Source organism: Triticum urartu, chromosome 7A (assembly GCF_056163025.1).
Source record: "Triticum urartu cultivar PI428250 chromosome 7A, HENAU_Tu73, whole genome shotgun sequence".
Classification (NCBI taxonomy): Eukaryota; Viridiplantae; Streptophyta; class Magnoliopsida; order Poales; family Poaceae; genus Triticum; species Triticum urartu.
In genome coordinates, this window is record NC_141879.1 from 29977736 (window position 1) to 29992368 (window position 14633).

The 14633-nt window shown below is 49.6% G+C and overlaps 1 protein-coding gene across 1 annotated transcript; it reads right to left on the reverse strand.

Annotated features, from left to right (window-relative positions):
- Window positions 1–12064: 12064 nt before the first annotated feature.
- LOC125523953 (60 kDa jasmonate-induced protein-like) lies at window positions 12065–13426 on the reverse strand. The gene is made up of 2 exons (XM_048689026.2): window positions 13243–13426; window positions 12065–13102 (listed from the first exon to the last, which is right to left on the reverse strand). Exons 1-2 carry the CDS (start codon window positions 13338–13340, stop codon window positions 12313–12315), a joined length of 888 nt encoding a protein of 295 aa, XP_048544983.2. The 5' UTR covers window positions 13341–13426; the 3' UTR covers window positions 12065–12312.
- Window positions 13427–14633: the final 1207 nt, after the last annotated feature.

A 14633-nucleotide genomic window follows, 5' to 3' on the forward strand; every position in this document is an offset into this window, starting at 1 on the left:
CACTTTATTGGATATGGTGTGATCTATGATGTCACTCACTGATTTACCGCTATCATTTTGGGGATACGCTCTAGAGATAGCTACATTCACTTTAAATAGGGCACCGTCTAAATCCGTTGAGACGACACCGTATGAATTATGGTTTGGGAAGAAACCTAAGCTGTCGTTTCTAAAAGTTTGGGGATGCGATGCTTATGTCAAGAAACTTCAACCTGAAAAGCTCGAACCCAAGTCGGAAAAATGTGTCTTCATAGGATACCCTAAGGAAACCATTGGGTATACCTTCTACCTCAGATCCGAAGGCAAGATCTTTGTTGCCAAGAACGGGTCCTTTCTGGAAAAAGAGTTTCTCTCGAAAGAAGTAAGTGGGAGGAAAGTGGAACTTGATGAAGTATTGCCTCTTGAACCGGAGAGTAGCGCAGCCCAAGAAAATGTTTCTGTGGTGCCTCCACCGACTAGAGAGGAGGTTAATGATGATGATCATGAAACTTCAGATCAAGTTGCTACTGAACTTCATAGGTCCACAAGGACACGTTCCGCACCAGAGTGGTACGGCAACCCTGTCCTGGAAATCATATTGTTAGACAACGGTGAACCTTCGAACTATGAAGAAGCAATGGCGGGCCCAGATTCCAACAAATGGCTTGAAGCCATGCAATCTGAGATAGGATCCATGTATGAAAACAAAGTATGGACTTTGACAGACTTGCCCGATGATCGGCGAGCAATAGAGAATAAATGGATCTTTAAGAAGAAGACGGACGCGGATGGTAATGTTACCATCTATAAGGCTCGACTTCTCGCTAAGGGTTATCAACAAGTTCAAGGGGTTGACTACGATGAGACCTTCTCACCCGTAGCGAAGCTGAAGTCCGTCCGAATCATGTTAGCAATTGCCGCATACTATGATTATGAGATATGGCAAATGGACGTCAAAACAGCATTCCTCAACAGCTTTCTTAAGGAAGAATTGTATATGATGCAGCCGGAAGGTTTTGTCGATCCTAAGAATGCTAACAAGGTATGCAAGCTCCAGCGCTCTATCTATGGGCTGGTCCAAGCATCTCGGAGTTGGAACATTCGCTTTAATGAAATGATCAAAGCGTTTGGGTTTATGCAGACTTATGGAGAAGCTTGCGTTTACAAGGAAGTGAGTGGGAGCTCTGTAGCATTTCTCATATTATATGTGGATGACATACTTTTGATGGGAAATGATATAGAACTTTTGGACAGTATTAAGGCCTACTTGAATAAGTGTTTTTCAATGAAGGACCTTGGAGAAGCTGCTTACATATTAGGCATCAATATCTATAGAGATAGATCGAGACGCCTCATAGGTCTTTCACAAAGCACATACCTTGATAAGATATTGAAGAAGTTCAATATGGATCAGTCCAAGAAGGGGTTCTTGCCTGTATTGCAAGGTGTGAAATTGAGCTCAGCTCAATGTCCGACCACGGCAGAAGATAGAGAAGAGATGAGTGTCGTCCCCTATGCCTCAGCCATAGGGTCTATCATGTATGCCATGCTGTGTACCAAACCTGATGTAAACCTTGCCGTAAGTTTGGTAGGAAGGTACCAAAGTAATCCCGGCATGGAACACTGGACAGCGGTCAAGAACATCCTGAAGTACCTGAAAAGGACTAACGATATGTTTCTCGTATATGGAGCTGACGAGGAGCTCGTCGTAAGGGGTTACGTCGACGCTAGCTTCGACACAGATCTGGATGACTCTAAGTCACAAACCGGATACTTGTATATTTTGAATGGTGGGGCAGTAAGTTGGTGCAGTTGCAATCAAAGAGTCATGGCGGGATCTACATGTGAAGCGGAGTACATGGCAGCCTCGGAGGCAGCGCATGAAGCGATCTGGATGAAGGAGTTCATCGCCGACCTAGGAGTCATACCCAATGCATCGGGGCCGATGACTCTCTTCTGTGACAACACTAGAGCCAGTGCCCTTGCCAAGGAGCCCAGGTTTCACAAGAAGACCAGGCACATCTAACGTCGCTTCAACTCCATTCGTGAAAATGTACAAGATGGAGACATAGATATTTGTAATGTACATACGGATCTGAATGTCGCAGATCCGTTGACCAAACCTCTTCCGCGAGCAAAACATGATCAACACCAGAACTCTATGGGTGTTCAATTCATCACAATGTAACTAGATTATTGACTCTAGTGCAAGTGGGATACTGTTGGAAATATGCCCTAGAGGCAATAATAAAATGGTTGTTATTATATTTCCTTGTTCATGGTAATTGTCTATTGTTCATGCTATAATTGTGTTATCCGGAAATCGTAATACATGTGTGAATACATAGACCACAACATGTCCCTAGTGAGCCTCTAGTTGACTAGCTCGTTGGTCAACAGATAGTCATGGTTTCCTGACTATGGACATTAGATGTCATTGATAACGGGATCACATCATTAGGAGAATGATGTGATGGACAAGACCCAATCCTAAGCATAGCACAAGATCGTGTAGTTCGTTTGCTAGAGCTTTTCCAATGTCAAGTATCATTTCCTTAGACCATGAGATTGTGCAACTCCCGGATACCGTAGGAGTGCTTTGGGTGTGCCAAACGTCACAACGTAACTGGGTGGCTATAAAGGTGCACTACGGGTATCTCTGAAAGTGTCTGTTGGGTTGGCACGAATCGAGACTGGGATTTGTCACTCCGTATGACGGAGAGGTATCTCTTGGCCCACTCGGTAATGCTTCATCATAATGAGCTCAATGTGACCAAATGTTTGGTCACGGGATCATGCATTATGGAACGAGTAAAGTGACTTGCCGGAAACGAGATTGAAAAAGGTATTGGGATACCGATGATCGAATCTCGGGCAAGTAACGTACCGATTGACAAAGGGAATTGTATACGGGATTGATTGAATCCTCGACATCGTGGTTCATCCGATGAGATCATCGAGGAGCATGTGGGAGCCAACATGGGTATCCAGATCCCGCTGTTGGTTATTGACCGGAGAGTCGTCTCGGTCATGTCTGCGTGTCTCCCGAACCCATATGGTCTACACTCTTAAGGCTCGATGACGCTAGGATTGTAGAGATATTAGTATGCGGTAACCCGAAAGTTGTTCGGAGTCCCAGATGAGATCCCGGACGTCACGAGGAGTTCCAGAATGGTCCGGAGGTAAAGATTTATATATAGGAAGTCGAGTTTCGGCCATCGGGAAAGTTTCGGGGGTAATCGGTATTGTACCGGGACCACCGGAAGGGTCCCGGGGGTCCACCGGGTGGGGCCACCTATCCTGGAGGGCCCCATGGGCTGAAGTGGGAGGGGAACCAGCCCCTGGTGGGCTGGTGCGCCCCCCTTGGGCCTCCCCCTGCGCCTAGGGTTGGAAACCCTAGGGGTGGGGGGCGCCCCACTTGGCTTGGGGGGGGGGGGGCGGAAGCCACCCCTTGACCACCGCCCCCCTTGGAGATTGGATATCCTAGGGCCGACGCCCCCCCCCCCAGGGCCCCTATATAAAGAGGGGAGGAGGGCAGCCGCACCCTTGCTCCCGGCTCCTCCCTCTCCCTCCGTAACACCTCTCCTCCCCGCTTGCGCTTGGCGAAGCCCTGCCGAGATCCCGCTACTTCCACCACCACGCCGTCGTGCTGCTGGATCTCCATCAACATCTCCTTCCCCCTTGCTGGATCAAGAAGGAGGAGACGTCTTCCCCGACCGTACGTGTGTTGAACGCGGAGGTGCCGTCCGTTCGGCACTTGGTCATCGGTGATTTGGATCACGGCGAGTACGACTCCATCAACCCCGTTCTCTTGAACGCTTCCGCTCGCGATCTACAAGGGTATGTAGATGCACTCCTCTCTCTCGTTGCTAGATGACTCCATAGATTGATCTTGGTGAAGAGTAGAAAAATTTGATTTTCTGCAACGTTCACCAACACTCATTGCCCACATGGGAAAGATGTCAACTCCTCTTTTATTTTGCCTTTGATGGGCTGAGGCCCAGGCAGGGGTGAGGCGCCCTCACGTGCCAACTTCAAAAAATCTACACGTACTAATAAAGCAAGGTGTGTTACTCTAATATTTTGATCCGTTCACCGTCGAAAATAAATTTTGTGTATCCGAGGTGGTACTAAATTTTTGTGCATCTACTAGAAAGAGACAAACAGTCTCTCCAGAATTCCGCAATTGAGTCGGGCGCACTCCAGCCCAACAAAGCCAACCTAGTAATTATCCTGCCTATGCGTTAAAAAGACCTTATTTGCCGCACGCGGCGACAAATAGTTGAAGGTACGCACATGTCGTCCCCCTCCCCCTCCCCCTCGCGTCGCCTCCCCCTGGGCGGCGCTAGGGGCCCCGAAACCCTAGCGCCGCCAGCACCTTCTAGCCGCCGCCTCCTGCCGCCGCTACTGCCGGCGTGGGCCGCAGTGGCGGCGGGCCCGGTGCCGAAGGCATCTAGGCGGGCGGATGCAGTGGATCCCATCTGAGGCGGCAGGGGCGGCTCCTCTCTTGCGATCCAACGGCAGCGGCTGGGACGGCGACTCCAGGCTGTGCGGCTGGGGCCGGAGCACCATAGCCGGCGGAGCGGCGGCCCTGAATGGATGGCGGCGGTGGCAGCGCCCCATCCAGCGGGCCTAGCTGTTCTGGTCGTGATGGTGACGACGGCCACTACGGATCCAACGCCCCATTTGGATCCATCGCAGGGAGGCCTTCCGCTGACCGGCGGCGCGTGGAGGGACCGGTGAGGAGATGCCGGATCTCTGCCAGAGTACCGACGGCTACATACGTCTTTGTGGCAAGGTTCCGCTCGGTTCCAGCTAGCCGCGAGTTCGGGAAGACGTGGCTTCTGGTGAAAATCGCGCCTGACTGCGGTCTGGCGGACGATGGCGGCATCTCAGACACCGTTCCCTTCTGGAGGCATCGTCGTTGCAGGTCATGTCAACCTGATCGGGAATCTCCGGGGGAAACCCTAGATCTGGGTCTACCGAATCGGACGATGACGGTGCCTTCGGTATCGTTCTCCCTCCTGGGGGCATCGTTTTGGAGCAAGTGCTGGTTGGAGGGGACAAGAGGAGGAGCGGTGATTCATCTGGTCCATTGATGACAGCGGATCTCGGCGGCGTGGCGAAGTGGAGACTCGGCGCCTGATGAGCGGAGATGGACTCATGCAGGAGGGTGGCGCTGCCTGGCGTCGTGGTGGCGTCGGCGGCAGCTAGACCGGGCAAGGTTGATGCAGCAGTACAGCTCTGAAGATGGATTGTTGGCAGGTGGCTGCGGCAGCCTCATACCCGGCAGGCGTCCTGGTTGAGGAGCATGCCGGACTGGTGGGTGCCCATGCCCGGCAGGCGTCCTGGTTGGGACCTCAAGTTTTAGATGTTAGGTTTGGCTGTGAGGTCTATTTGGTATTAGGCCCAGACTTTCAGCGCCCCTTCATCAACTGGATAGGGATAGCGACAGATGTTGCTTAGTTGATGGCTTTAGTCTTATTGTTGTATGACTTTGTAAGGTCTTGTGACAATAATTAATAAAATGGCCGTATGCATCGTCCAGATGCAGAGGCCGGGGGTCGTCCTCCTTTTCTAAAAAAACGCACAGGTCGTCGAAGATTGGGCTGGCCCGTTTCAACTAAATTTTTGTGCCTGTGTTTCGTTTTCCTTTTTCCATTTTTTATTTAACTTGAAATAAAAATATACTATATATATTCAGAATTTAATTTTTTTTCAAATATTCAAAAAATTAGCATTACAATATTTTATTCCTGTTTTTGAAAAAATAGAAACTTAAAAAAACTGGTTTCGGAATTTCTTCAAAATTTTAAAAATGTTGCCGTTTAAAAAAGATTCTATTTTAGAATTTTTCGAGATTTATTTATAAAAATAATACTTCCATATTGAGAAAATGTTCCTTTTTTAGTGAAAAGTTCTCAAAAACAAAATAATGTTTGTGTCTAAGAAAACATTTTTAAAAATTGTTCTGAATGTTCTCCTTTTGAAAAGATCAATAATGTTGTGTTTTTAGAAAAGGTTGATGGTTTCATCATATTGTTTTTGAATTTCAATAACTATTCCAGTTTCCAATTTTGTTTGTGTTTTTTCAAAAGTTTTATAGAATTTTCGAAAAATAAATGTCCACATTTTTAAAAACTGTCCGGGCTTTCAAAAAAAATTAACGTGAGCACTAAAATAATCAAAGGGAATAACCTGTTATAATTAAGGGACATTCATGCCTGATTATGCTTGTGAAAGACGATTTATGCGTTGTAATTAGTAATCCATCCAGTTACACCGTCGTAGGAGAGTGGTCGAAGCAACCGTGTTCCGATGGTCGTCACATATCCACCAAATGAGGAGGCATGCACAACCCCGAGATGGAGGCGGACGCGAAAGAAAAAGGCATGAGATGGGTGCTCGCCACCACGCCTACCAACCCCACCACTATCAAGATTTTCATGGTTCAAACATGTCCAGTGAGAAGATCGCAACTCCTTACTCTGTCACCTATCATTGTGGAGACCGTTCTTTTGGACACAATCGATTATCTTTTCCGTTGCTTGTCGTAAACAAAATATCTCTCCCGTTGCAACGCACAGGCAGGGGTGAGGCGCCCTCACGTGCCAACTGCAAAAAATAGCGTATAAATAAAATGCACTTGTAGTTTTTCACGTATTGCACTTAGCTTTTTTTTGGATCCAGTTTTGCCTCAAGGGCGCTAGTTCGAGTTCGCTCAGCCCACATCCGTACGACAAAAAAGTATAATGAACGATAATGTCTATATAAATAGAACAAAACTGCAGTATTTTCATCAAGACTTTGCTAGCTCAGCCGGTCACCGTGTTTAGAATGATTTGTTGCATTATTATGAGTTCGAGTCCTGCTTCTACGGGACGAAACTAGAAGAGAAACAGAACACTAGCGAAAAGGAAGAAAAAGAAAAAAAGAAACAAATTGAACAAACAAAGAAAATCTAAAAGGGAAACAAAAAACCAAACAGTAAAATGAAGACATAAAATAAAAACAAGAGCAACCCATCATTGTCAACAAATAAACAAAGGAAATAAATGCCCGCATTTATTAAAATTTTAGCACTAAGAAGAAAATAATTAGGCAGGCCATGCGTGGTCCACATTGGGACATTCCGGAGGCATCCCCAAACCCTAACTGTCAGCACCTCTCCCTCGCCACTCCCCCCTCGTCGTTACTGGAGGAAGTCGTCGGGCGAAGTCCGCATGGTGGATGGCAGTGAAATGGTTGGCGTCAGATCATTGCGGCGGCAGAGGGTGGGTTCACACGCATGAGGCCATGGAGATGGTCATTCGATGGTTTCTCTCCTCGGCTGCCAGCAATGCGGCCTCTCAGCCTTCCACTCGCATCCTTGAGGTGATGTGCATGTGGACCTCATCTTGGGTGACGGGGTGGAGCTTGGACAGGTGGCGTTGAATGTTGCTCGTCCCACAGCTTGTCCGGTGACACGACCGGTGATGATCCCTATTGCGGCGCTTGGTCTTGGGCCTCCTCCACTCACTCTACTCCCTTGCCACCATCATCGGTCTACCCGGGGCGGCGATAGTTCTTTTATGCTCATGTAGCCTTCAATGATGAGATATGATCTATGGGCGGCTTGAGAGAAATGGTATGGCCTTGCAGCAACGGTGATGGCATTTGTGGACGGTCCAACAGTCTCTGGTGGCAAGGTGACGATAGCCACAACCCCGTTCAAAGATACATGGGCAGCAACAATGGATTTCTATGAATGAATGTGGCGGTCCATCGCTAACGCGAGCGGGTGACCCCGTGGTCTTGCGCTGTAGGCAGTGGCAATAATTGGCCGGAGGTCTTCAGTTTAGATGGAAATGATGCGTATGTTTTGTCGTTCGATTCTTCCACAACATGCAAATACGATGGTGAAAGAAGACAATGTGGGACTGGCGAAGTGTCCTAAACTGGGATTTTGCCAGTACCGATGAACTTTCTCCATCGTCAAATCATCATCGCACAAGCGATGAAGGTGTTGCTTGGATTTCATGTGGATTTTGGTGATTGGATCCAACAATGGCGACACTTGAGTATCATACCCTTCCTGAAGAGTTCGCTGCTGGAGAATCTTTCTCATTGTCGTCATGGTGTCAAGAGATGGATGGTTTGGATGGTGTGAGACGCATTGCGTAGGATTATGTTTTAAAAATATGTGTGCATTGGTAGGCTGCATTGCGCTTTTTTTAAATAAACCTGGGTGTAAGGCATCACACACTGTTGTATTTTTATAACTGTGTGCGATGCGCATCTCAAGCTTTATTCTTTTGCAAAAGTCATGTGTAAGTCATCACACACGGTTGCTTTTTCTAACCGTGTGTGATATTTGATATCACACAAGCTCTTTTCTGAACCGTGTGCGATCCATACATCGCACAAAGTTTTTGCGGAATGTGTGGGATAGGAGGACTTAATAGCATGATTCTGCACTAGTCCGGACTCCTTAGAGCATCTCCAGCCGTTGGCCCCTCAGGGGGCTCGAAAAACGCTGTTAGGGGCGAACCGGCGTAAAAAATTGGTGTGGGGGCGATCGGGTTCCCAGCCGCCGCCCCTAGGGTCACCCCAGACGCTTTTCTTAAAAAAATGAACATAAAATTCTGCTAAAATGTTGGGGAACGCGGTAATTTCAAAAAATTTCCTACGCACACGCAAGATCATGGTGATGCATAGCAACGAGAGAGGAGAGTATGATCTACGTACCCACGCAGACCGACTGCGGAAGCGTTGATGCAGCGTAGAGGAAGTAGTCGTACGTCTTCCCGATCCGACCGATCCAAGCACCGTTACTCCGGCACCTCCGAGTTCTTAGCACACGTACAGCTCGATGACGATCCCCGGGCTCCGATCCAGCAAAGCGTCGGGGAGGAGTTCCGTCAGCACGACGGCGTGGTGACGATCTTGATGTTCTACCGTCGCAGGGCTTCGCCTAAGCACTGCTACAATATAATCGAGGTGGAATATGGTGGCAGGGGGCACCGCACACGGCTAAGGAACGATCTCAATGATCAACTTGTGTGTCTAGGGGTGCCCCTTGCCTCCGTATATAAAGGATCCAAGGGGAGGGGCTGGCCGGCCAAGGGGGGCGCGCCAGGAGAGTCCTACTCCCTCTGGGAGTAGGATTCCCCCCCCCCCCCAATCCTAGTTGGAATAGGACTCCTTGAGGGGGGGAAAGAGAGAGAGGGGGGCCGGCCACCTCTCCTAGTCCTAATAGGACTAGGGGAGGGGGGAGGCGCGCGGCCACCTTGGGCTGCCCCTTTCTCCTTTCCACTAAAGCCCACTAAGGCCCATATAGCTCCCGGGGGGTTCCGGTAACCTCCCGGTACTCCGGTAAAATCCCGATTTCACCCGGAACACTTCCGATATCCAAACATAGGCTTCCAATATATCAATCTTTATGTCTCGACCATTTCGAGACTCCTCTTCATGTCCGTGATCACATCCGGGACTCCGAACTAACTTCGGTACATCAAAATGCATAAACTCATAGTAACTGTCATCGTAACGTTAAGCGTGCGGACCCTACGGTTCGAGAACAATGCAGACATGACTGAGACACATCTCTGGTCAATAACCAATAGCGGGACCTGGATGCCCATATTGGCTCCTACATATTCTACGAAGATCTTTATCGGTCAGACCACATAACAACATACGTTGTTCCCTTTGTCATCGGTATGTTACTTGCCCGAGATTCGATCGTCGGTATCCAATACCCAGTTCAATCTCGTTACCGGCAAGTCTCTTTACTCGTTCCGTAATACATCATCTCACAACTAACATATTAGTTGTAATGCTTGCAAGGCTTATGTGATGTGCATTACCGAGAGGGCCCAGAGATACCTCTCCGACAATCGGAGTGACAAATCCTAATCTCGAAATACGCCAACCCAACATGTACCTTTGGAGACACCTGTAATGCTCCTTTATAATCACCCAGTTACGTTGTGACGTTTGGTAGCACCCAAAGTGTTCCTCCGGCAAACGGGAGTTGCATAATCTCATAGTCATAGGAACATGTATGAGTCATGAAGAAAGCAATAGCAACATACTAAACGATCGGGTGCTAAGCTAATGAAATGGGTCATGTCAATCAGATCATTCAACTAATGATGTGACCTCGTTAATCAAATAACAACACCTTGTTCATGGTTAGGAAACATAACCATCTTTGATTAACGAGCTAGTCAAGTAGAGGCATACTAGTGACACTCTGTTTGTCTATGTATTCACACATGTATTATGTTTCCGGTTAATACAATTCTAGCATGAATAATAAACATTTATCATGATATAAGGAAATAAATAATAACTTTATTATTGCCTCTAGGGCATATTTCCTTCATAAAATTCGGTGAATGGGACAAATATTCGGCAAAACAGGACATTAACTTCGGCGACTTAAATAGTTTTTTACACAGAACACTTAAAATACTTCGGAAAAAAATAAAGGCCGTGACTACAGGCCGAAGAACGCGCTGAGCGCGGCGAAGTCGCCGCCGTCGCCGCCGTTGTCGTCGTCTTCTCCTCCTTCACGCGGCTACCCCTGCTGGAACCCTACCCGGGGTCGCCCTGGCGGACCTCGGTGGCGGTGCGTTGTCGTCGCTGTCGTCGTCGATAACGACGACACCTCCCTCGTCGCATCCACGGCGCCGAGTGGCGATCTGCTATAGGGCGCGGCGCTGGCGCTCCAGCTCCATCCGCGCCCAGTGTTCATGCGCCCACTTCAAGGCCGCCGCGTCCTCGAGCCCCGACTCTGTCTTCACGCCGGCGAGCCCTGGCTCCGTCTTCACGGCGGCGAGCCTCGGCTCCGTCTTCGGCTTGACGATGCGGGGAGAAGCCGAGGAGGAGGAGGCGCGCCCGCCCTCGTTGATGACGATGCCGACGCTGCAGGTGCGCCGGCCGAGCGGTGTCTCCGCGGGCTCGGCTTTGATGTTGAACAACGCCGGCGACCCGGTGGAGTGGGAGGAGGAGCGGGAGGAAGAATAAGAGGAGCCGGTCCACCTCGGCATCCATTGGCCGCCGCTCCAGCACGGGACCGGGGCAACAGGGTATGCTAACGGCGGCTTGTTGCCGCCCTTGAGGTACTGGAGGACGGCGTGGAGCGTGCGGCCGGGGGCACCCCACCACAGGCGGCGGCCGTCGCTGTTCTTCGTCCCCCGCACGACCTGCGCGTTGTTGTTGGAGGCCAGCCGCTCCGCCTGCCGGCGTTTGAAGTACACCGCGCACGCCTGGTGGTTGCCGGCGGCGTACTCCGGGCGGGCCCGCTGCTCCTCCGTCAGCGACGCCCGTACGCGCTCGACCTCGCCGTTGAAGTAGTCGGGGCGCATGATGTCAGGCAGCGGGGGTACGGGGACGCTCCCCGCGTTGAGCCTCCACCGCCCTGGCGCGTGCATGTCGGGAGGCACCGGGATGTTCGCTTCATGCAGGAGGTGGGCTTCCCACTCATGTAGCGAACGGCGGCCGAAGCCATTGGCCGCCGCCCCATTGCCGGGGAACCTCTTGCCCATCCCCGTGGAAAACCGTGGCGTTGTGAGGACGGCGAGGCGGGGGTCGCTGACTCGGCAGGCCCGCTGTTCGTTCGCGCCAAAATCGATTGCCCCGGCGCCCCTCGGCGCGCCGGGTTTGGCCTGGGTCCGCCGGCACCAGTTTCGGCCCAAACTGGCGAAAAACAGGCTCCTGGGGTGCGACTGGGCCGATTTTTCGGCGCCGGCGCTAAAAAATGGCCTGCAGGGGGGAGGGGCTGTTGGGGGCGCGGCTGAAGTTGCACTAATTCCGTTGCTGTTTCACCATCTGCATCTCTTCTGGTTGTCAAGCAATCTTATGGTGCCTTCTCATTAATTTGTGTGCATGCAGCTGGATTCAGTTTCAAAAGAAGGAAAAGGAAAAGAACCTTGGAAGTGGGTGGTTGTGCTGCGGATGGATATGTGGACTGACGACGTGATTAGCTAGCTAGTGTACTTCTCTGTAGCATGCATTTCAGGACATGCATGCATGCATAAGTAGGAAGGATGGTGAGAGTAAAGAAACAAACACGCGAGGTAGGGGGGGCAGCTAAAGATTCAAGACTGGAAATATAATACATATATATCCAGGGATAGATGTAGTACATGATGAGGTGCTGCATACATATCATGGAGGAACACGCACGTACGTACGTACATTACATGGAGCGAGTTTGAGTGGCAACTCAACAATTTATTCTTACATAAATTGATACTATAACCATGGAGGCATTGACAGGGCATGCATGCATGCATATGAGTAGCTAGTTTAATTATTAATTGTTCTTGCATGCACTGTGATGTGTCATGCCCTAGGCCAGGTGATGGGGCCTGAGTCGCAGGAGCTGTCCTTGGGCCAGAGGATGAGAGAGAGGGCACCGACGACCTCATTCAGGCTTGACATGCCCAACTCGTTCTTGAGCTTGTCAGCCTCAGGCCCGTCGTAGCGTCCCTTTTTCTGGCGCGCAACAAGCACGGCGCAGGACATGTCGGACCATCTCACCACATACAAGGGTTTCTCGATCGTGGCGCCACCGGAGAGCCATTTGGGCTGGATGGAGGCTTGGATTGGCTTGAGGCGCGTTGCTTCGCAGAAGGTGACAGCCATTATGGCCAGGGCACGGGAGACGCAGCCGGTGTCGGCGCCAACCGACTGCTTGTACACGGCCAACTCGTGGAGCGCCCGGAGCGTGGTCTCCTTGCCGAGCACCAACGTGCCGAGGTTGGCGTGCCCGTTCACCAGCCCCCTGTAGCTGTCCTTGAAGGGGAGGATGGTGGCCCCTGGGATGAGGTTGCGGATGTTGGCGAAGGTGTGCCACTTCCCGGAGCTGTTGGCGAAGGCCTCGATGTAGAGGTTGTCATTTCGTATGGCGAGCATGATCTCGTCCTGGCCGTCTCCGCGGAGCTCCAGCATCAGCCACCGGTCAGGCTTCGGGGTGCTGGTTTGCCTGGCGAGGATCGGCAAGCCCTTCTCCTTGTACTTGCTGGTCCGGACGCCGAAGCTGTGCACCTCCGAAATCATGGCCTTGTAGCTTGAGATGGAGTTGGCCTCTCTGACGTTGACCACCTTGTGGTCTTTCGGGTACTGCCAAGCCCTGCCAATCAACAAAAATATGCACCCATCAGCAACATGGATCGGACAAGGAAGAAGAAAAACACGTACGTACTAGACTAGAAGAACCGAACAGAACCCAATCAATAGCAAGGAGTAGTAGGAGGAGGAGCTACTACTTACTGCCCGGGCTTCAACGGGTCAACGTCGAAGGCTGCACCGGGACTGGTGGGCACGGCCAGCAGCAGGAAAAGCAACGCCATCTCGGCGTAGTAGTGCATGATCGATCTCGATGGATCGTCTCCTAGCTAGCTTAGCTAGTTCGAAGAAGGATGTATGAGATAGGCTAGCGATAGGCTACTCCATCGTGTAGTGCATATATATAGCGTAGAGCGCATGCGTATGCAAGAGTTTCAGTGGATCCACCGTACCGGCCTTGCTGCTACCTGGGACAAGTGTTAACTGCACGGTGCAAGTAAGCAAGCAAGCAACCAACCCTCCGAGATCTCGCAAGTTTCTGTTGCATTGCATTGCAACACAATGGAAACAAGAGAAGCGCTAGTGCGTGCTAGTGGAGGTTTCTATTGCAAGCAAGGGAGAGTAGGTGGGTGGACAGTTTTCCTTCTTCATTTGTGCTGGTGCATCTGCCTACGCCCAGCTTCATTCTACGTTACTAGCTAAGCATTTCCTTAAGTATGTGTATGTATAGCCATCCTACTAATTAATATACCCCTTGAAAAATATATATACTCTTTCAAAGAAAGAAACGTAGTACTAGCTAGGGGAGGTATCTATCTATATATTGCAAACAAGGGAGAGAGTGGGTAGGTCTTCCTTGTGTTGTACTACTTGCTTGTATCCCATTCTAATTATGCACCACTACGTAAGAGCATCTCGATCGATCTACCCCTTCCCCTGGTATCCTTCCATTTTCTTACTCCCCAAAAAAGTCAACACACACACACATACATACATACATACATACATACATACATACATACATACATTTCCTTTTTTTTTCAAATGATTCATTTTTCATGGGGCCACCGTCGCTATAATTCAGCATCATGCATATATATATATATATATATATATATATATATATATATATATATATATATATATATATATATATATATATATATATATGCATCTGTAGCGTGCGTGGCCCAACTCCCATCGTCTCTTTATTTGATTATTCAACCAAAACCACCCAGGAACCTTCATCCCATCTGGTCCAACGTGACGAAAATACAGAAAAATACACAACAACATATGCACGTACTTACGAGTACATGTGTTCGATTTTTCTAGAATACGCTTATATTAAGAGGAGAAGAGGGTAAGATACCCGTCCACCATTGGCTAGTATTGTGTATTACTACATGTCTATGTTCTTGCTCCTAAGACTTTCATCGTAAAGTTGGACAAACATAGAGGCCGCTTCTTTTGGCAAGGCGATGGGGGAGGAAGAGATACTATATGGTGAAATGATCTCGTGTTTGTAGATAAAAAAATAAAGGTAGTATGGGAGTTAAATATCAGTACTTTTTTTATTCGACTAATCGACATGT

Excerpts from the sequence above, each read along its gene's own strand:
- LOC125523953 (XM_048689026.2), bottom strand. The coding sequence starts at position 13,340 with ATGCACTACTACGCCGAGATGGCGTTGCTTTTCCTGCTGCTGGCCGTG. Across the intron at positions 13,103-13,242 it reads GACCCGTTGAAGCCCGGGCA|GGCTTGGCAGTACCCGAAAG; the intron begins GTAAGTAGTAGC and ends GTTGATTGGCAG.